At 46.1% G+C, this 22,338-nt stretch overlaps 1 protein-coding gene across 4 annotated transcripts in view; it reads left to right on the forward strand.

The window, feature by feature from the left end:
* MYO1C (myosin IC) overlaps positions 1-22,338 on the forward strand; it is a 51,455-nt gene that overhangs the window by 17,816 nt on the left and 11,301 nt on the right. For 3 of the 4 annotated variants that reach the window (XM_058854063.1, XM_058854065.1, XM_058854066.1), the window contains exons 2-9: positions 15,554-15,709; positions 16,286-16,401; positions 19,204-19,402; positions 20,208-20,288; positions 20,938-21,117; positions 21,296-21,394; positions 21,616-21,729; positions 22,210-22,281. In XM_058854063.1, coding sequence (XP_058710046.1) covers positions 15,554-15,709; positions 16,286-16,401; positions 19,204-19,402; positions 20,208-20,288; positions 20,938-21,117; positions 21,296-21,394; positions 21,616-21,729; positions 22,210-22,281 — 1,017 coding nt within the window. Of the gene's footprint in view, positions 1-6,829; positions 7,052-15,553; positions 15,710-16,285; positions 16,402-19,203; positions 19,403-20,207; positions 20,289-20,937; positions 21,118-21,295; positions 21,395-21,615; positions 21,730-22,209; positions 22,282-22,338 lie in introns of those variants that run through there. The other variant, XM_058854064.1, reaches the window with a different exon arrangement.

Below are 22,338 nucleotides of genomic sequence, written 5' to 3' on the forward strand. Positions count from 1 at the left end.
GCAAGTACTACATGAGAAAAGAGGCATAAGAGTATTTAAAATAAGAGCTTTTTTTGTAGCTGTTTTTCTCTCAGAGTCATAACAACTTGTGTTTCCCAGCTTTGAAAAAACCTGCCTGTTGCCTGCACTCATTTTCCCCTTTGCTGTGCAGTCAAGGATGTGAAGTATTTAACAGGACAAAAATTAAAGGTCAGTCTAAAAATCCTCAGAAATCAAGATGTCCCTAAAGATAAAGCCCAAAGAAACATCCTCTTGGCACAGAACTGCTGCTTTGAGTGCACACCCTTTTCTGGCCAGGTGTTGTGGGGACAAGGTGCAAGCAGCTGCTGAGATCCTGGTGGCACTGGAGGAATCCTGTGGAGCACTGCAGGGAATTGGGAATAATTGGGAATCTCAGCTACGTTTTCATGGGGACTGTGAAGCTCCTGATGCTGTGATGTGGAGAGAGCTTTGCTGTCAAACTCTAATCTCTCATCAGTGACTCTTTCACAAGGGTGGACTGGGTTGTTGTTTTCTTTTAGGGCTCTCTTTTTAAGTTGTTGGTTTTTTGTTTGTTTGTTTTTTTAATTTGCTGTGGCAAACTGAGCCCTGCAGCTCAAGGAGGTCTCAGCAGCTGACAGGAAAATGTTGGCTGGGATTTGGCCCAGTGTTTCCCTGGAAGCTGTGTCATTCTGCAGAAAAGAGACTTAGGATGTGGCAGGGATGCAGATACAGAATTGTTTGTACATCTTGTCACAAACATCTCTTGCTGTCAGGGAGAAAAAAAACCAAACAAACAAACCAAAACTCTGGGTGATAAATCTGTGTAGCAATTTATATTGTGCTCATTTCTGGGGCTGTGTTTGCTCAGCAAGCTGCTTTGCACTGGGATCTCCTGGATTTATCCAAAGACAAAGCAGAGATGGAAAGATATCCCTTGATGGGAATCACAGGGAAACCTTCCAGTTCTATCACTTTACCCAAAGGAGGCCTTTGTAAGCATTGTTGTAGGAACTCCCTTCCCTTTGTATAAGAAGGAGGAAAATCTGTCCTTTAACTGGGCTTGCAGGTTTGGTGTCTGCTGAAGGGATGGTGAGAAGTTGTGCCAGTGCCTCTGGCAGCTCTGTTAGGATGTGCACAGCTGCCTGTAGCTGCTGAAACTCTTGGCCTAGGAGATATTAATTCCTGCAGTTTTGTGGGAATGCTGCGAAAATGAGCTTAAATGATGCCCAATGTCTTTGCTGTTTAAACCAAGATGAGTAAGATAATTGTCCAGTTCATAAAACGTTTGTGTTCCATGGATCTGCAGCCCAGGAAGGGCAGGAAGGGGAGCTCTCAGCCTTCCCTCTGCATCAGCACTGCCCAAGTTGTGTTTTAGGATGTGGCTGTGTCTTTTCCTGCCCTTTCCCAATCAGACATGCTCAGCTTTGCTTTGCAAATGTTATTTTGTACATTTAAAAGTCTATTCTGTCTTTTTCCTGCCACGGGGAAAAGCAAGGGCATTACAGAAGGACAGAGCAACTTTAATTTGTCCATTTAGTTGCTGTTTTTGGCTGTAGGACAGGACCCTGCTCAGCAGAGGAGTCACAGGTTAAACTCTGTCCTGCTGTGTGGAGGGGAGCCCTGGATGTGCTGCCTTCTCCTGATGTGTGAGCAGCCTGGTGTGTCCCTCCTCAGGATTCCTGTACATCCTTCTCCTCCAGACTGCAAACAGTTTAGTGCTGATCTGGCCTTATATAGTAATTTCCTATTATTAGAAACATTTCCTTGGGATCTTGCTCAGGGAGTAGCAGAGGGAAATCCTGTTTCCTTCATCTAACTTGCAGGCACAGCACCAGTGCTCACTCTTTCCTTATCTCGTGTGGATGGAACAAGAAGTTTTTGTTGTGATCTGCTTTCCAGCCTTAAGCCCTTTCTAACACTGAGCCTCTTTTCAGAAAAGCAGGAAAAAGAAATGTGAAGGAATAGGAACTGTCAGTCAGCAGTGTGAGCTGTAAAGTTTCGTCTGCAGCCTGGACATTCCCTGCTCTTTTTCACTGTGTTTTCCTCGCTCAGATTTAGTTCTTCCTTTGGAAAACCAGCTCTCTGTTCACTGCTGGATTGTGTGAAAAATAGTGCTAGGATATTTCACCTGAGAGTGCCAGGGATGGGCAGACAGCCAATGGCTGTGTTAAAAAAGAGGAACAGCTTTAAATTAAGGAAGGAGAAGTTTTTGTTCTGCGTGCGACAAGAACGTGTTTTTAAAGCCGAGACTGGTCACTGGAAGCACAGAGATATGCACAGGCTTTGAACACTTAATTTTTCCTGTGAAAACATTTTTTCCCCTTAAAAGGAAGATGTAGGTCCTGCCACTGGGAGTGACTGTTTGGAAAGTCAGTCGGGAGGAATGCACATCAGCTGAGCTGGGCCAGGCTGTTTGTGTTACCAGCTCCCTCCAAACCCCATCCCTGCCACGGCCGCTGCAGGGGAACTGCTTAAAACGATTGTGTCAGAGCACAGGGAATTAACTGCTGGCTTTAAACTTTGCTGTTGGAGTCAATGCAACAATTGCTGTTGGGATTGGAGCGTGTTTGTAAAATCAGGGAAACCCTGACAGGGCCATGAGCGGGAGCAGCCATGGGCATGAGACAAACTGGCATCACATTAAGGGCATCTGGGAATTATAAAGTGGGACTTTGTTCTGATGGCCACTGTCAAAGCCAGCCAGCCATTTCTGTTTCACTGCTTCAGCAGAAAGCAGCAACAAGGAAAATTTATCTTAATTTGTTAGATTAACCTAGTTTCTGTTTTCTCTCACGTCATAGACCCAGAATTATTGTGTGTGTGCGGGAGCCATAACTAAATACAAGCCCGTCATATGTGCTTTTTAATCCATCACCAGGGGCATCAAAACAGGCAACAGCACTGGCAGAGAAAGTGTAGGAATCCAAGGAGACGTGTGCATCTCCATTTTTTGTAATATTCTCTTTCCTTTTTCGTATTTTTTTGTGAAAGACTGAGCTTGGGAAGAAAAGAAGTTTGGTATTCTCACTGACAAAGCTTTCTTGGAACAAACAAAACCAGTATTGACAGTTTTAGGCAAAACTGTTATTACAAAGCATAAATTAGAATCCAGAATAATAATCTAAATATTCTTTGTCTTCTGGTTTTTGAACCCTTTTGGCCACACCTCACAATTTTTAAGGTTTTCTCTGTAACCCTGCAAATACCTTCACACAGAATCAGGGAATTCAGTCAACTTGTGACATCATGAAGTTTGCAGTAAGATGAAGGAACTTTGATCATCTTGAGGCACCTTTTGAGTGAGTATAATGAGCTTTTGGTTTAACCTTTCTAGGTGTGCAGTTTCATAACTGAGCAGTTGCATGTTGTGTGTCCAGGACCAATGTCCCGTGTTCGAACCTCTGTTCCTGACTACTTGTTTAGAGCACTCTTGGGAGAGGGAGCTGCTTTAATCCAAAAACTGGGTAGAAAAGAGACAATTCTTAGCAGAACTAATAATATAGGGAGGAGGTTTTGCCTTTTTATCAAACCTGTTAAAATATTTAGCATTGGCTTTTTGGCAGGACGTTGATTTATCCTTATCCTGCAGTCAGATGTTCATCCTCTGTTGGACACGGTGTTTTTTCCTAAGCAGTGGGACAAATGTCCCTCAGAACCTTCAGTTTCTGCTGTAGGGTGTTTTAGGAATGTGAGGCACTTTAATCAGTTTTAGATCAGGATAGTCTGCACAGCAAGACACATGTGACAGGTTAAAGACATTTCTATTTTTTGATTAAGATGTTCCTCTGACCTGTGAGAGGAAGGGCTCTCAAATTCCTGGCCTGTTTAGGGTGGTTTCTTTCCCATGGTATTTTTGCCAAGTGCTTTCTAATTATGGAATGTGTCTTATTCTGTAGTTCTTTTGCAAGGCAGAAATAATGAATATTATAAAAATCCAGAAAGAACTCACTGATGGATGAACTTAACACCTTCTGCAATAATATAGATGTGATCCATGTTGATTTTTTAACAGCATAAACCCCAGCCAGCATCTCATACCTCCAGATTTATATTTTGAAGTGGAATCTGCCCTGCAGAGGGGAACACTGATGGTGTTTTCACGGGGCCAAACTCTTTATTTTTTCAGCAGAGCCACTGCTTGCGGGTGTAGCTTAGCAAGTCACGCTCGGCCCTGCGAGCCTGTCGGAGCAGGGCTGACAGGAAAGGTTTCCAGTCCCCTTGCTTTGAATGTGAAATTGTATGCATGGAATCAGCTGCTTATCTGCAACGAGCAGAGCAATCCCAGTGCTCTAATCCAGGGTTTAAATGAGTCACTTCTAACTGGTGAGGCCTGGAAAACTTGATTCATCCCTCAGCCTGTAGTTGCCTGTTGGAGTGAGCCAGACCTTGCCAGCCATCCTCAGCAGAAATCACAGAAAAGGGCTGGGCTCTGCTGCTAGAAAGGAAGAGTCTGGTTTTATCACCTTCATAATCCAGGATCAAGATGTTGTAAAGTAAAATTGTCTCTGCTTTCCAACTTTTTTTTTTTTCCCCCTTCCTAATTTAGGCTAACCCACATGCAAGTGTTTTCCTCACCAGCAGTAGTTTGGCTGCAGAAAAAAAGCATTTTGAGTAAAGGTCTTTCCATTGAATAAATAAATAAAAGGGTTCCCCTGCATGAAAAAACAAGCAAAATGTGTAAAAAAAATGTGCTTTTAAGTGGTGGGCTGTTGTATATTCTTCTGTTATGTGGCGTATTTGGTGAAGAGATGTGATCTGAGAAGTGTTAGGAGGTGTAAACTAGGGAAAAGGTGAGGTTGTTTATGTGGAGATAACTCTGCTAGTACTTAGAACTGTAACATGAGTTTTACTGAATCTCTGGTGACAATTAGACTGGTTTGAGCAGTGCTGGTGGAGCCCTGACATTCTCCTGAGGAATTAGAGCTGCCAGGCCACAGCTTTAATTATGCTTGGAAGACTCCTGGCTCAGGGCTCACTGTTGTGTTTCAGTAATGGCTAATGTGGCTCAGTTTGGGAAATGGAGTTTCTATCTCCTCTGAGATTTTACCTGTGCACAGGAGAGGGGCTTGGAGTAGTTTCCATTTCCTTCAGCACCAGCCCAAAGTTAAACCTTCCAAAGAGCCACATCCTGAAACTGCTGCCGTTAAAAATTCACCCAAATGAGATAAGAAGTGAATGAAAGTCCTGCCAAACACAGTTGTGCAAGAGCCACAAATAATGTTCCAAATGGAGTCAGAGAGGGCAGAGGAGCTGTGGCACTGCAGTGCTCCCAGCAGCCGAGCTCCATCCCAAATCCTTGGCACTTTCTGCCTGTGCCATCCACGGCAGCCGGGATCTCTGGGATCGCTGCCTTGGGCACAGCTAATTAGAGGGGACTGCTGCACCCAACCACTGACAACATCTGCTACGTGTGTTTGCTTTAAAATAGCCTCCTCTCTGAGGAGCCCAAAGCTTTTTAGTTTTTTTGCTCTAAATCTTTTTACTTCAGAGCTTGACTTTACCCTTCCTGTAGCAGAATTTGTGAAGGATGCATTTTGATAAGAAGGGAAAAAAACAAAACAATCAAAAAACTCTTGAAACAGGGCTGAGTGCAGATAGTGCCAGTCATGGAACATCAGCAGCTGAGCTTGGGAATCATTCCATGGCTCTGCATGTTCAACCATTAGAGAATCTGCTTGACAGCTCACAATATGAATTGCCTGGAACACCTGAGGGGTGGCATCCTCTCTAACAGATTTATATCTTTATTTGCACTACCTGTAACTCATTTTAGAATGGATGCACAGCTTAGTCCATTTAGGAACAAAATAATTAATAAAATCATAGAATAATTTTAGATTGGAAAGAACTTGTGGAGATCACTGGTCCAACCTCACTTCCAGGCGGGACCAATTTAGATCAAGTTGCTCAGACATTGTCTGGTTGAGTTTAAAATATCTCCAAGGATGGAGTTTCACAACTTTTTGGGACCCCTGTTCCAGTATTTGACAGCACTCACTGGGAAAAAAATTTCCCAATAAGTCATTGGAATTTCCCTTTTTCCAGCTCGTGTCCATTGTCTCTTGTTCTTTGACTTCCCCTAATGCTAGTGAAGGCTGTGCAGCATTTTTGTCAGAATGCCTTTATCTTGGGCAGGTGGGTGGGAAATGAGGTGGGGTTTTCACACTTTTGGTGTAGCTGTGGTCATTAATAATTCTATTTGAGTACAGAACACTGCTGAGCTCAGAGATAGCAAAATGTGCAACTTGTGTTTGCAAGGGCTGGGGACTGAGGGCAGCAGTGCCTTCACTGTGTCCTCTAGAAAGCTCTTGGTAGTGCAGGTGATTTTGTAATAAGGAGCTCAGAACTTCCAGGTAAAGTGGGTGTTTTGGTGCTGGATTGGCTCCAGAAGAATTTGGAATAAAATACTGCTGAGTCAGGCTGGATGTGGCTTGGTAGAACTGGAAATAGGTGAAATTTAAAGTCCCTTCCAATCCAAACCATTCTGTGATTCTAAATCTGCTGCATCCAACCCTGGGCTCTTTATGATTTATATTTTATTGGTTTCCTGAGGGGGTGATTCCAAGGGTCAATGCCAGGGTTGGGGTTGTGCATTTGGGGTGAGCTGGGAGCGGGTTTGTCCACGCTGCTGTCCCAGGACAATGACTCGCTGTCCCAGAGCTCATCTCTTCCTGTCTGATGGCTGTGGTTTGTGTGCTGGGCTCAGCCCCAGGTTTTCCAGGGCCTGGGATTATTTGTCTTTCCGTTTTTCCCTGTCATTGGGCAGCGGGAACTCCACAGGCAGAGCGCAGCTGATTTCCCTGGGACTGCCTCTCCTGGGCTGCTGTGAGCTGGGAGGGGAATTCTCCTTCTCCTTGGAAAACGCCCTCTCCAGATGCTCCAGTAGGAGCTGGTGGGAGGGAGAGAGTTCTGACTCTGCTGAAAATGCCATGAAAAAAAAAAAAAAAAAAAAAAAAAATAAGGCAACTGACAGAAGAGAGAACTTGTCCTCAGATTGCTGCTTTTTGCAGCAGCGTGAACGAAGGCTCTGCAAGGGCTGCAGGAGGCAGAGATGAAGTTCAGAGGCGGGGTAAGGTTTATTTAACTCCTTTGGTGGCTTTGCAGCTTTCAGATGCATGTCTGGTCTCAGAAGGAGAAACATTTTCAGGGTTTCAGCAGGCAAGTGAAATGCTTTGAGAAGGATCCCTGCATTGGAAGGTTATGTGAAAAGGGATGAAATTGGGTAAAAAACCAGGGAATACCTGCTTGGAGGAGGAAGCCAAGGTGGGAGTTGAGGAAGTGGGAAGAGAGGGGGAAAGCTGAGTTCTGCCTTGGGAGGGAAGAAAGGGTGGAGCTTTCACTTGGGCACAAGGATGTGAAGGGACCATCCTGGAGCTGGGCTTTTGCTCTTCCCAGGGCTTCTGTCCCATTCCTGCCATCCTAGGGAATGGCATCAAGTACCTGCTTAAGGATTCATTGCCACTCAGTTCCTCCAGGCTGGTTTATTTTAGGAAAACTTTGTCTGTGTTTTAGCAGCAGCCAGAAGGCCTGGCCCTGCATGGGACAACCCTGAGCTTGGGAAAAGGAGTTTGTGGCAAAACATTGAGACGACTGGGATTGTTACCTGGAAAAAAAAATAACAGTGCCATAGAGAACACAGAGCTCCTTTTCCTATGTTGTAGCATGGGAACAGGGACGCTGAGTTAAGCTAAAAGTTGCCAGAAATGCGAATATTATTTTCATATGAATAATTGTGCCATGGAATTCACTGACTCTGGAGGATGTTGGGGTCAAGAATGAGAGAGTGTTATTAAAAAGTGTGTGGGCTTTTTCCTGGATAAGAATGCTCAAGGCTTTAATTGGTAAAGTGACCAAATTTAGGAAGAGCAGGGTTGAAAGCGTCACTTCTGTAGGTTTGAGCAATTCCCTGTTAAAGAAGAGTTGGCATGGGGCTGGTGTGTCCCATACCTGCTCAATCCAGAGATCCTTGCCTGTTTTCCCAAATATTCTGGTGTTAAACACTGAGAAAGTGATGAAGGGCAGGGCAGAGCTTTTGGAGGACCTGCTGAGTCCTTCCCTGTGGAAGTGCAGGTGACAGGGCTCCACAGGGTATTTCTGCTGGCCTCTGGTGTGCTGGGGCCTGGAGAAAGGTTGGTGACAGTGACAGTGACAGGCAGAGGTGGTGGCCGGGGTGGTGCCCGATGTTCTCCGAGGGAACCGTGGGTGTGGAAGTGCCCTTCGCGTGCCCCAGGAATGCTCTGGAGCTCTCTTTGGAAAGTTTGACTCTCTCAGAGAGACTCTGGGGTGTGAGAGGTTTGTGTGGGGGTGTGGAATGCAGAGGGGAAGGGCTGGCAGTGGGGCTGGCAGTGGGACACCAGCGGGGCCGGGCATTCCCAGGGCAGCACAGCAGGGAACGGGGCACAGGCAGGTCCTGGCTCTTCGTGTTTGAGCTTCTGCCACCCTTCACCTGCTCAGCTGTCCTGGAAATCAGCATCAAAACTCACCTGGAGGGGCAGCAAGCTGAGGTTTTGCCTTTTTTTAATGCCTTTTTAAAATGTGTTTGTCCTCTGAAGCTGCTGTGGGATGCCCAGGCCTGTGGGCACAGGTCTCCTGAGCAAGCTGCCACCAGCAACATCTTTGAACCAGCAGCAGCTTGTGCCATCTGTTCAGCAGCAAAAATGTCAGCTCCCTAAATATAGAAATTCAGTGTATTTACTTTTCCAGCCCTGGTGATCTTTCTGGTTTGCCTAGTTCATTTTTCTTAGTGCTCTTTTATATTTAGCCTGTTGATTGAAATATCATTACCCCTCTTAAGGATAAACATTTTTCCTGTCCTTCAAATCAGTTCTTACAACTGCTTTTTCCTTTTCACTGCTAATTGCTTATTTCCTTACTCATCCCCCCACAAAGTAAAATCTGGAAGGTATAATTGTGTTATAAATATTGAACAAGTAATATTGCCTACTTATTATTTCAATTTTTCCCTACTCAAAGTGTGGAAAATTTCCAAATGATTACTTTACAACAATGAGTCAAGGATGTAGCATTTCTATCTCTTTAATATAATTTTTTTGAATAGTGTGTTCTGGAGTTCCATCTTTCCATCTGGTTAGGATGGGAAGAATCAGAGGGCAACCAAGTTCTGAGTTCCCTGACTCCAGACATTCCATTGTTGGTGATGTATTGGTCTAAAAGAAGCAAGAATAAAAAGTAATTCTAAGAAATGGTCCTTGAGTGGCAGCTGCAAGTTCAAGTTGTTCCCTCTAATTCTGCTGGTCTGGGTCACCAGAGTTGTTACCTGGTTTTGATCCCAATCCACCTGACAGCTCTGACTTTCCCAAGTTGTCTGTTGGGAAATCACTCCATTGGCCTTACATAATTAAAAGCAAAATATAAAACATTTCCTTTTGTTATTTATTTTTTTTTTTTTACTGAACAAGCCAAATTCATGTCTTATCAATTATTATCTCAGCTCAGGTGGCTTCAGAAAGGACAGACAAATCCACGTGGTTGCTTGCAGGGGATTTTTATGGGAGACACAGAGCTGCCTCTCAGGGAACCTTCTTTCCAACCCAGCTGTTGACTAACAGAGAGAGTTGTGTCCAAAATGAGCAGCTGATTTTCAGTGTGGCAGGAGGATGAAGCGGCTGCACTTCAATCTCTCAGGGATTTGCTGGCAGAATCCCTGATTCTGGTCCACCTCCACTGTCTTCATTATTTCTTTCTCCATGCAGAAGGAAAGAGGAGCTTTCCCATTCTGCACCTTGGGAAATGAGGCCTTGGCTACAACACTTGATTTTTGTCTGCTCTGCTGTCTGGCCCACGTTGTGTCCAAGCTCTTTCCCAGGCTGTAGAATGAAGTAGAAATCAAAGGAATTTTTTTGCCTTTCCTGCAGCTTTGGCATGTGACAGTGAAGAATGTCCAGCTATCCATGAGACAAATGTTTTTTTGCTGCCACCTCCCCACGAGAAGTTTGTTCTTGGTTCAGGCTTGCATTGTCTTCCAGAATCTAATCTGAATTTCCCTTTCCACTCACATTTGGTTCTGGCCTGTTCTTCCGTTCCCGGCTTTGTAACTATTTCTGGAGCCTGCAGATCAATCATCTTGCACTTGATACCAAGATAAAGGTGCCTGCCTCTTCCCAGATGGAGCCACTTCCTGGGGCTGTTCCAGTGAATCTCCTGAGTGGATACAACTAATCTGTAAAAATACATTGCCAGGAGAAAATATTGCAAGATGCATTTTTGGGTGTTGAGACAGAAATTCTGTTTATGTTGTGACTTCCCTTTCTGAATCATTTTTGGAGTTTCCCTGCTCCATACAAGTCCATTCACTTTGAGAATTCCAGGTTTTTTGTCATGGAAAGGAGTGGGAAGTTGCTGGTGCTGCCTGTTCCCTCGGTGTGTCTGGAATTGAGTTTTAAACCATTCCAGTATCCCTCTGGGAAAATCAAGCCTGGGAATGAGTCCTTGCTCCATGTTGGGTATTCCATGGCCATGGAGCAGCTGCTGGACAAAGCTGGGGGCAGTTTCTTGCTCTGCTCACATCAGCTCCAAACCCCAGTGCTCGTGGCAGAGCTGCCCTCCCATCTTCAGCACAAATTCCCCCAAAGTGCCCAGCCCAGCTGACTCAAATCCTTTGGATTTTGCTGTGCAGAGCAAAAGGTCCTGTTTTTCATTTCTGAGGTGTATTAGTTCTCCATGTCCTAAGCAGAGGAAAAACTTTATCATGCTTTGGCATTAAGCAGAGTTTAAAGGAAAAATATGTGTTTACACCTTCACAATCCCATGTCAGCGATTTCCCAGTTCAGTTTAGGAAACTCCTTGGTACGGTCTTGAGTGGTTTTGTACTCCCAGGAGTTTGGAGGTATTTTCTGGTCTTGTTGACTCTTGTATGAACACAAAGAAAAGCTGGAATCCCAGCCAATGTAAACCTGGCTCTGCAGGCTGCATTCAGCAACCAATTTACACCAGTGGAAAATCTTTCCCAAAATTGAATCCCAGGGCAGAAGAAGCCGTGTGGAAGCAGTGCTGTGGTGCTGATTGCACTGGCCTGGTCCCCACCATTCCAGAGGGACCTTTCCCTTCCTGGCCTCGAGCCACTGTTGTGCTCAAGGCTCTGGAGAAGACATTAAAAGCAAAGAGTGGGTTAAAACAGAGTGGGAAAGAATCCCTGGAAACTGCACCGTGGGGTGGCTTTGGGAAATGTGGTGGCAAAGTCACTTTGGGCACTCTGGAAGGGAGTGACCCTCAGGACAGCGGGTCCAGCAGAAGGATTGAGAGGAGGCACAGGCACTCCTGAGCCCACCAGGATCACGTGGAGGTTGCTCAGATTTTTGCCATTCCCTGTTTGCAGCCTGTGCTGGGTGTGGCATTGGGTGCCTCCATCCTACAAAGGTCAGGATCCTCAGCTGGGCCCTCCTTTTGATCCCTATAGGGGACCTATAAGGTGGACGTGATGGAGCTGCCCTAAATAACTGTTAGAGGGGCACCTGTGGTCCCTTCCCTCCTTTCCCTGGCTCTGACACTCTCCCAGTCCCACAGGGAGGTGATTTAGTTCAAAACCTGGAGAGAAAACCAGCAGATTCTTTTTTCTTGGTTTTTGTTTTGCTGCTTGAGTTGCACTGGTATGGTTTGGAGGTGTTACCTGCTGCCAGGGAGGCAGCAGAGCCCAGAGGAGGGATTTGATGCTGAGCTTTAGCTAAACCTGACTTGCCTCTTAGGTGGAAGCTTCCCAAGCATTTCAAGGCATCAGGAACTGGCCCTGCTGCTGAATTCTGGCTCCTCCCTGACCCTGCTGTGGTTCCCCATTACCCTATCCTTGGCCATCATCATTACACGTGGGACCAGTGTGGGAAAATGACCTGGATTACAACAATCAGAGAATCTGAGATAGTTTTAATCCCTGTCAGATTTCCAGCCTGGTTTATTGCACAAGTCCTGGGCCAGTGCAAACCAAAGGATGCAGCTGCAAAGGTCCTTCCTCAGTGTCACAGCAGCTCCTCCCTGACTGCGCTCTCCTAGCAGCTTCCAGAAAAACTGATTTTCACAAGGAAGGGTCTGATCAGACCCTCACAGCCTGTGTTCTCCCAGTTATCTGGAATATACTCCCTGCCACAGGGCTTTCAGAGTGGTCCAAGCTGATCTCTTGCCTGGAGCAGAGGATATTGTAAATGTACATCAGTCAGAGGTGGTTTGGCACAAAGAAATTCATCCCCTGCAAAGACAATCAGGGAATCAGTGTTGTCCATAGACAAACTGCTTTAATGGTTAATTAGCTCCACTGTACCACATTTAACCCCCCCCAGACTGGGTTTTCTTGCATTAATTTACAGCCACCAGATCTGGTGTCTGCCTGCTAACAGAAAATCACCAACATTTTGGTTATTTTCATTTATTCATTGCCTTACTGTCACATTCAGCAGGAACATACGGTCATCACTGTGATTATTTTTTCTTAATAATGCCTTCCCTCCCCACTTCCTTCCTTCTGCATGACTGTTCTGTTTCCATTTTGCAAAAAGGGTTTATTTTCACCTCCTTTTATGGCCCATCTGTTGATGTCAGTGGCAGTGAAACAGTTAACACTGATATTTGAAGCTGCTGGTAGACTTGGACATATGCAATAAAGCAAAATGCTGGCATGGAGCAGTGCCTATTGCTCAGCTCTGGCTTTATATTTGCACTGAACTCAGGGCTTGGGAGGGTACAAGAGTAAAGTTTATATTCTGGAGGCTCTGACTGCATCACATCCCCTGGGCACATTTAATTATCACCAAAAAGCCGCTTTCAGTCGCGTTGCTTTGCCTTTTGTTCTGTTTCAAGCTGGCTGCAGATTTGAGGTCGTCATTTTGTTCTCACGGCGAGAGGTTGGAGTTGAATGAGGAGACAAAAAGTGGAGGAAACCGAAAGTTCTTGGCCTTAAATGCCTGTCCCAGAGGAGGCGGCTGGAGTGGAATTTTCTGTGTTGTGAGGGGGATGGATTGGCTCTTCCCTCTCCTGGATGTGCACAGCTGGGATCATTTTGTCCTGGCCTGCAGGGGAGGGGCTGATGAGCTGCTCAAGTGACGTTTTTCGTGAAAGTTTTCAGGATTATATAAACTGGGATTAACTGTGCGAGGGTGGAAGTTTCTCCTCAGTCCTTGTTGAGGCAGCTGTGTTTTAGGACCATAGCTGAAAACTTACCCACTTGAAAAGGAGTTATTTTCTGTTGGTTTTGCCTTTGTTCTCATCATCTTGGCCAAAATCTGCTCCAGGACTGCACTGCTCTGATAGAAGGATTCCAATTTCTAGGCAGAGTTTATTTGCATGTCATTTATCTCTATTTTCCTTTCCTTATCTCACTACCCTCCTTCTCCAAGGGTAATCCCTTTTCTCCTCACCTTGGCAAAAAGGGTAGAAGACCACAGAGCATTTTGCTGAAGCTGTGAAGGACTTGGCTTGGAAAATCTTGGCCATTTTAGAATGATTACTTCATGACAGTATCTGTAAAATTCCTCCCAGGCTGGATCTTTCCAAGCTTAGAGCTCAGGCCTTCCAGACCATGAGACTAATTGGAAAAAATAAACCAGGAAATCAAATGATGTTTCTTTGTGGCGTTTGAGCCATTAGAGCGGGTCTGGATTTGAGATTTCCAGAAGGAACTAATTTTCCTCTCTGAAAACTGCTGGGTTCAGGCAATCACTTCTGCTCAGGCTGACAGGGAGGAAGCCAATTAGAACTTGCAGAAATAGGCAAAACTGCATTTACTAATCATTTACCAAATAAAAAAAAACATTTACCAAGAAATGGGTGAGTCAAACCTACTGCAGACTGAAGGGATTTGCACCTGTTTTGACCCAAACTGATACTTCAGTGATTCTTGCTTTTATTACTGTTTAACAAAACTTCAAGTAAATTTTCTTCCTGACCAAGGCTGGGTTTATTTTTCTCCCTGCATGTCATCAGTCCCTGTGGTTTGACCACTTCTACATCTTGGGAAGGTGCAGAAAGGAACTCTGTGAGTCAGTAAAAGTCATCTACATCATTGTGAGGGTCTGGCATTCCCAGTTTGTGATGGGTGTCTGGGACTGCTGTTGGTGCATGAGCCTGCCTTAGGAACAGACCCCTCTGGTGTTTGTGCAACATCCCAAAATATCACTTAGTGCTTCAGGGACATGGTATAGGAGAAGTGTGAGGGCCAAAGGGCCAGTTACTAAAATCCTCAACCCTGGAAAGGCTGTAATAAGTAATACCTCCCATGGCTGGGGTGAGAGAAGCCTTCATCCCACAGATCTTTGCATTCAGATGTCAATTCCTTCCTGGCTCTGCTATCCTGTTGGCCCTGACCACCCCTGCTCAGCCCCCATTTCCCATTTATGTGTGCCCTGCTGCATGTTCTCCCTTCCTTGAACCCCTGGTGGTCCTGTTTTGGTGCATTGCCCCACCCTGTCAATCCCCAGTGGTTGTCCCTGTCCTGAACCCATGCACCATTTTCCCCTGCTCCCATTGGATTCTAGCCCTCCAAAACACCCCCTCTCACCTCGTGTATAACCCTGGACCCTCAGCCCATCCTTGCTCTTGTCCCTGGATTTTGCTGGGAGCTGGACCTTAATAAACCAGCTTTTGGGTCTGCAAACAAGAACCTGTCCCAGCATCATCATCATTTTGAGTGGCCTCGTGCCCCAGAGCCGAGCCATGAGCTGCTCTAGGGACCTGCACACAAGGGTGCTGCTGTGAGCAGTTTGCAAAGAAGGGCTGAGGGAGATAAGGAAACGCAGGCAGGTGTGAGGCAGAGGGTTTCACACGCTGTTTCTCCTGTCTCTGGTTTCTGTGGTGCCTCTCATCTTCTCCATCTCTGTCCCCTGAGCAGAGATTTCCCCAGCAAGCAGCCACTGAGTCACCTCTGGGTGCAAATTTCCCCTCCCTGCTTTACAGTGAAGTCAGGGATCAGCAGATGAGAGCTTTCCACAGATGGTTGTGTCTCACCCACGTCACGTTGAAAATGTAACCTTTAAAAGAGGGTCGGGGGTAGGAGTCTCTCCATGCACGTCAGTGTCATGGTCTAAATTCAGTGGCGTGGGGTGCAGAATGCAGAAATGCCCATTTCTCATTTCTTCTCAATTTTCTCAGAATTTTCCCATTGGGTGACTTGCTAAAGCTTTAAATTGGTCAGCAATGTGAAGCTGTGTGCTTCTGAGGTGAATCATCATTAGTCATAAAAGATTCTTTACCTCGAAACAGCTTCCCGTTGTGAAATCAGAGAGGAGAGAACACATTTCAGTCTCCCTCCTGCTAATGGATGCCTAGGAAAGGAAATCCTAGTTTTATTTTCTGTATCAAATGTTTGTTTCTCTGATTGATTTGAAGTTATTAGAAATGTAGCAGTAATTTTTCCCTAATGCTGACTTGTCTTCCCTCAAAGCAATTTGAGCAGACAACAGATAAAGTGTTGTAATCACTGTTTTCAGCAGCAGCAGTGGGATTATTTTAATATCCCACTTTAATATCTCATTTTAATATGGTTATCCAAGGGTAACTGTGGTTCTTGTGGACTTGGGGAACTGTCTGCAAACCCACAGCCATCCCAACTTCCCTGTGCTTCTGGCTGCAGGGATTGGGAGCCAACGGCATCCGGCTGACCATGGAGAGCGCTCTGACGGCCCGGGACCGTGTCGGGGTGCAGGACTTTGTCCTGCTGGAAAACTTCACCAGCGAAGCTGCATTCATTGAAAACCTGAGGAAACGCTTCAAGGAGAACCTGATCTATGTGAGTAGCACAGGGCCAGTGACCACGGTGTCCCTCAGTGACCTGGAGCGTGTTTGCTGCACGGGACAATCCTGGCTTTGCTCTGCAGCGGCGTTTGGAGGTGCTGGTGGCAGCTGACACAGCCCATGGGTGTTTGTGCCAGGACCAGTCTGGGGTGCTGGCATTTGATGGGTGTAGGGATGCTCTGCAGTGCTCCTGTTGAGATCTGGTGGCACTGACAGCCCTGAAAATCCAACCCTCATCACATTCTTCTGTCTCCTGAGTTCACTCATTTCCACCAACCCCAGTCTTGAACTCCATCCGAAATGTGTACCAGAAATAACCCAGTATTGTGGCTTGTTGGAAACCCTAAAAGCATTTGAGGTGCTTTTTACCCAGCAAGGATAACATGGCTGGCACAGCTCCTGCAGTGTCACTCTCCCAAAGCTGAGGGTTCTCTTCCTCAGCACCCTTGGCCTGTTTGGAAGCCCTCAGCAGCATCCCCAGCACACCAGGATGGGTGTCCAGCCTCCTGGCACACCTGAGCTCTGCCTCCAGACCTCCTGTAACCTTTCTGCATTTTGTTCTGTTTTTCAGACCTACATTGGCTCTGTGCTGGTGTCTGTGAATCCTTACAAGGAACTGGAAATCTACACGAAGCAGAACATGGAGCGGTACCGCGGCGTCAGCTTCTATGAAGTTTCTCCTCACCTGTGAGTGGGTGCCAGCGCAGGTTTTGTCATTCCCACACAGCTGGGACACATGAAAAGAGACAAACAGAACTTATCCCTGTCCCAGCTGCAGCCCTGGCAATCCTAGGGATAGTGAGGATCCTCTGGAGGGTGTGGTGTGAGGCTCTTTCTATTCCTGTTCCTCTCTCCGAAGAGGATGAGCTGCCTTTGCAGGAGCAGTATTTGGAAAGGGAGTTGGTTCCTTCCTGGCTGCAGAGTTGCTTACCCAGCCCTGGCAGGACAGGAGTTCATTGTTCCAGGGTTATTTGGGGTCTCTGTGTCTGGGGCTAAGCAGGGGAATGATTTTTCTGGTGTGTAGGGGTTTCTTTCCTACCTCTGCTGTTACTGCCTGACCAATATTTATCTGGTATTTCCCTTGTTGCTAAGATACCATCAGCCTGTTGGAACAAGGAATGTATTTATTTACATGGTCTGGCTTGGTGAGCAGTCCCAATTTCCCATTTAAAAAAAAAAAAAAAAGAAAAAGTTTGAGGTTTAAAGTTATTTTTGAAAGTGTTTGAATTTTTTTGTCAGGCTGAAAGAAAAAGATGACTGAGAGCTGAGGCCACATGGCTTCAAAATGGTTTTTTTTCAGGACTAAGAGCCAAATTCTGAGCACCTCTTGGAGGGTTTTTTATGTTGTGTTGTGTTTTGTTGGGTTTTTATTTTTGAGATCTTGGAGGAGTAAATTATATTATTTTTGAGCAAACTATTTGGGTTGTTTCTTATTGCTGGCACATAGCCCAGGAGAGTAAACAAACCAGAATGTGCTGCAAGCACAGAGAGGGGGAGAAACACCATTACTTGAGAAAGTCTCAGCGCTTGAAGCTGGATTTGTTAGGACAGAAATGTGATTTTTTACTGTGTGAACCCAGATGGGGGAGAATTAAACCTGCAAAACCCTGCATTCAAACCTGCTCAGCTCACCTTGCCTGTGGTCAGGGAAGGGCTTCTGTGCCCTCAGAGGTGAATTTTGGGACTCTCTGGAAAGTCCTTGGGACTGTGGCTCTGTTTTTAAGTATGCAGTAGATACAGGATGATGACAATGCTCGGGGAAAGCACAGAGCACTGAGCAGATGTGCTTTAATTCCACTTAAATCACAGTGTAGCTGATTATTTCTTAGGTTTTCTTTCTCCTTTTAACAAGTCCCTTCAGAAGCTGTAAAATGTGCAGCTCATAAGTGAAACCTGGAGAACTGTGATCCTGGAAACTGCTGCTCCCACTAGGATAACAGTTTTTTGTTAACTGTTTTTGCTGTTCCACTGCATTATTTGATTGTTTTATTGCATTATTTGATTGTATATGCATTTAAAAATCCTGTGAGGAGCATCAAAATGCAGCGTAGTGCTCTGGGCTTCTCCTTTTCCAGCACACTCCTCAGGTGTCTTTTTTTCCTCTTTCTCCTCTTCTAAACTGACTCTAGAAAGTCAAAACAGTTCAAGATCTCTATTCCAGTGTCAGATAGTTCAAGTGCAGGGCTGAGCACTGGGTTTTCTGGGAAGTGCATCACACTCAGAGGAGGAAAATTATCCCTATGGGCTTGGATCACAGCATATTCCCAGAGATCTGTCACATCCTGTCCTGTTCATGGCCTGCAAATGGGAGCATAAATATCTTTATTTACAGTGATTCTGTCTGTGTGTGACTGGAGCTCTCAGGGCCATAAACTCCCCCCATAAAGGCATGGGGGCCAGAGGCACTTCTTCAAATCCAAATTAAATTTGCATTTATTCAGCTGTTTTCCAAAAGACTCCAGAGGCAGGATCTGGATGGGAGGAGAGGGACATGATGTATTTTGTGGGGTGAGTTGTGTTGCTAAGGGAGCTCACTGGTGTTGCCTTAGCACCAAGTATTAATAGACTCGACAAGGCCACGGCTGTTATTTTGGTGTGATTACTTCTAATTAATAGCACAGCAGGAAAGTTAAAAAAAAAAATTAATAAAGAAAAAATGAAAATAAATAAAGCCAAGCTATTAAAGGGTTGTCAGGTGCACGAAGACAGAATACCTGCTTGCTCACCACGTGTGTGTGAGAGCTGCAGATGTTGTTAGGGAGGGTGATTGATGTGGGTTGTCCTTTTCCTCTCCCCCTGAGCAGTTGTCACCATTGTCACTCATCCCCTGCTGCTCTCTGGTGTTGTAGGAGTGTGTGTGACTCGGGGTGTGAGATCCTGTCTGCTCACAGCACAGAAATGAAAGAAAAAGCAGCAAAGGAGGAAGCAGAAGGGCAGGGCCAGACTGTGCAGGCAGGGGAAGTGCCTGGTGTTTGGGGCAGAGGGGACCTGCTGGATGCTCCACAATCTGTGGTGGCTTTTCCAGCTCTTCCCACCATCTGAGAGAAGCTCTGGAGCCACCCAGATAGCAAAATTCTCTTGTGACCTTCTGAATGTGTCATCACTTAGAAGATAAGCAAGAAAAAATACGAGTGGAGAACAAGGTGTTTCCTGAGTGTAAAACTCTTCTGTCCCATGGGACCAGTGTTGAAAGATCATTTATATTTAGAAAGGCCCGTTGATCTGCACTGTTCAGTTGATTTCTACCTTTTTTTGTCAGAAAAAAAAGGTGAAAAGAGCAGTCTCAAAGGATTTGCCAATTTGTGTGATGAGCCTGCAGAAGCTTGGCTGGGTGGTTGGGGTGTGACAGCGGTGTCCGTGCTGTCCTGTGCTGTCACCAGGGTACAGAGCTGTGTGATCTCACCCAGCCCATGGCCTGGGGCTGTTCTGGGGGATGTCTCTGCTGGGATTTCACAGGCAAACCCCCTGATCCCGGCTGTTCCCTCCCAGCTATGCCATCGCAGACAATTCCTACCGCTCGCTGCGCACCGAGAGGAAGGATCAGTGCATCCTCATCTCCGGCGAGAGCGGCGCCGGCAAAACCGAGGCCACCAAGAAGATCCTGCAGTACTACGCTGTCACCTGCCCCGCCAGCCAGCAGGTCGAGACCGTCAAGGACCGGCTGCTGCAGTCCAACCCCGTCCTGGAGGTACCTCCCCACCGAGTCCTGGCCCTGGGAATGCTCCGGTTTCCCTGTGCTGGGGACAGCGGGACTCCCTGGGGCGGTGACAGTGTGTCCTGGGAATGCTGTGTGGGCACATCACCAGGGAATCCTGCTCTGATTCCCGGCCAAAGCAATCCCGGCCCTTTCCAGCCCTCCAGGAGCAGTTGTGGCATGGATGGGGTGCGGGGAAAGAGGGGATTTGGCGTGGGAAGAGCTCTGGGTCACTGCAGGACTCTGCAAAAGCGCACATCCCAGTGGGCAGCTTAGAAAAGCTGGGTTTGTTTTCTGGTGCTGTGGTGTCCTCTAGTGTCCAGCCCCAGCTGTGTGCAGTGCCTTGAGCTATCCCTGTGCTCTGGATCCCGGTATCCCCATATCCCTGTGCCACTCTTTCCCTGTGCCCCTCTTTCCCTGTGCCCTGGATCCCAGGAAAGGTGAGCTCCCAGCAGCAGGAGAGCCCTGCAGCCGCTCTGGCAGCGAGCTGGGACAAACGGCTGTGGTGGCAGAGGAAGCTTGGGAAAGGCTGTCAGACGTGACATATGTTGTCAGCAGTGGACTGGCATTCAAATCAGCTTGCAGGGGGGATGGAAGTGTTTTCAGAGGAAGTTCCATCTGCACTGCTTGCACGGGGTGTAAAGATCACTGTTAGAATTCAGGGAGCAATCTGTTTCCTTCTGGGTTTCCAGGAAGGAAAATCCTAGGCTGTAAATAAATAAATGGCGGCTTCACCCAAGTGTTTATAAATAATCAAACTTGGTACTCATTTATTCCTCTCTGATTGTTTTCATTTCAGGCCTTTGGAAATGCAAAAACCCTTCGGAATGACAACTCCAGTCGGTTTGGGAAGTACATGGACGTGCAGTTTGATTACAGGGTAACTTGGAATCTGGTTTCTGTTTCAGGAGTGGTCCCAGTTACAGGGGTTCTCTGTGTTCTTGTATTGTGTGTGTGTAGTGAGTTCTTTGCTTTTGCAGAGCCTGTGGTAGCAAAGTTTGGGTCCAGAGGGTTTTGTAGCTCTCACTGTCCTTTCACTCCTCCCTTATTCCTCTGTACAAGGAGACAGTGAGATCAAACCCATTTATTCCTAGGGTATATTATTTCTAGTGCACTGTGCCAGTGGATGCTCCCCAAGTAAATCCACATAAACCAGCTGAAGATAATCCCTGTCCTGCAACTTTGCACCGAGTTTGTGTCCACTCTGATCCCAGCTGCCCCACACCAGCAAGGTGGACACAGTGTAGGGGCTGAGGAGCTCAGCACTGCCATCCTCCAGGCCTTCAGGTCTCCTTTAACCCTCCACACTCAGTTTTGGTGCTTTTCCTTTGTGGTGAATTCCTGGAAGGAATTTTAGCACTCAAATCAGCACCGTGCTGGAGCTCAAACAGAGCCTGTGGCTCAGAATGATCATTTTCTGTCCTTTTGTGGGTTTTTGCTTCAGATCTTGTCTTTGAGCAGACAACCAAGAAGCAGAAACATTCTTCTCTGTGTTGCTGAACTCTTTCCACATGTCTGCTTTGGTTTAGGGGGCTCCTGTCGGGGGCCACATCTTGAACTACCTCCTGGAGAAATCCCGAGTTGTGCACCAGAACCACGGCGAGAGGAACTTCCACATCTTCTACCAGCTGCTGGAAGGAGGGGAGGAGGATCTGCTGAGGAGGCTGGGCCTTGAGAAGAACCCACAGCAGTATCACTATTTAGTAAAGGTGAGCATTAACTATAATTCTTAAAATATATTACGGGAGCGGGATATCGCCAATTGAATTTGTCATTTCAGAAATAACTCTGAGGTGACTGCTATAAAAAGAAACACAATGCATTGAGCATGGATAATGTATCTTTGATGATTTATTTACTTCTTTATATCAAAATGTATCTTTTTAGGGTCACTGTGCAAGGGTCAGTTCCATAAATGACAAAAATGAGTGGAAGATTATGAGGCGAGCCCTCTCTGTTATCGGCTTCAATGACAGTGAAGTGGAGGTGAGGTTTAACAGCACAAATTTTCCTACTTTTAAGGATTTTTTTTTCTGTTTAATTTGGGATTGCCTGATTGAAATGTGTGAATCAATTCAGAGTGAATGTACTCCCTACAAAAGTCCTAAGAAAGATACAAAATGCTCTCCTAAAATGTGAATTAACATCAGAACCTCGCTGTGTGTTCATTCCATCATCCTGATCTCTGCCTGTTGCTCCCATTCCAGGATTTGCTGAGCATTGTGGCCAGTGTCCTGCACCTGGGGAATGTCCAGTTTGCTGCTGATGAGCAGGGGAATGCTCAGGTCACTACAGAGAATCAGATTAAATACCTGGCCAGGGTGAGTATCACTAGTGAAGGAGATGTTACAGGAAAGCTGAACTGTAAAGGATTCCTTACTTTGAGCTTGGTATCATTGTATAATTTTAGACTGTGATTTAGAAGTTCTCATAAATTTCACTTTTATTTGACCTAAATAAAATTCAAATATTATCATCAAACCCCTTTAATTGATAACTTCTCTCTTTACCACCTGACCCACCACTGCCTTGAGGTTTCCACCTTTGGGCAGGGAGGTTGGAATAGACTCTGGAAAAGAGTTTTAAAGAAAGAACCACCTTTGTGTTTTTGCTTGGTCACTTCCTTCCAGCCAGTTCATTTGTTAGCTCTTATCCCTCCCAGAAAGGAGGGAAGGGAGGGATTGATGCTGCAGGGTTGTTCAGTGTGAGTGGGAAATGAAGGGTTGTTTCAGTGGGCTGGGATTTTAGGAAATTGGAATGTACAGCTCCATAAATGAACTGAATAAATATCCTGCTTGCAGCTGCTGGCAGTGGATGGCTCTGTTCTCCGGGATGCACTGATCCACAAGAAGATCATAGCAAAAGGGGAGGAGGTAAGAACAGGCCCTGGGGATTTGGGAGGCAAATGGGATTAAATGAATCAGCTCTGC

The sequence above is a fragment of the Poecile atricapillus genome, chromosome 21 (assembly GCF_030490865.1).
Source record: "Poecile atricapillus isolate bPoeAtr1 chromosome 21, bPoeAtr1.hap1, whole genome shotgun sequence".
NCBI lineage: Eukaryota > Metazoa > Chordata > Aves > Passeriformes > Paridae > Poecile > Poecile atricapillus.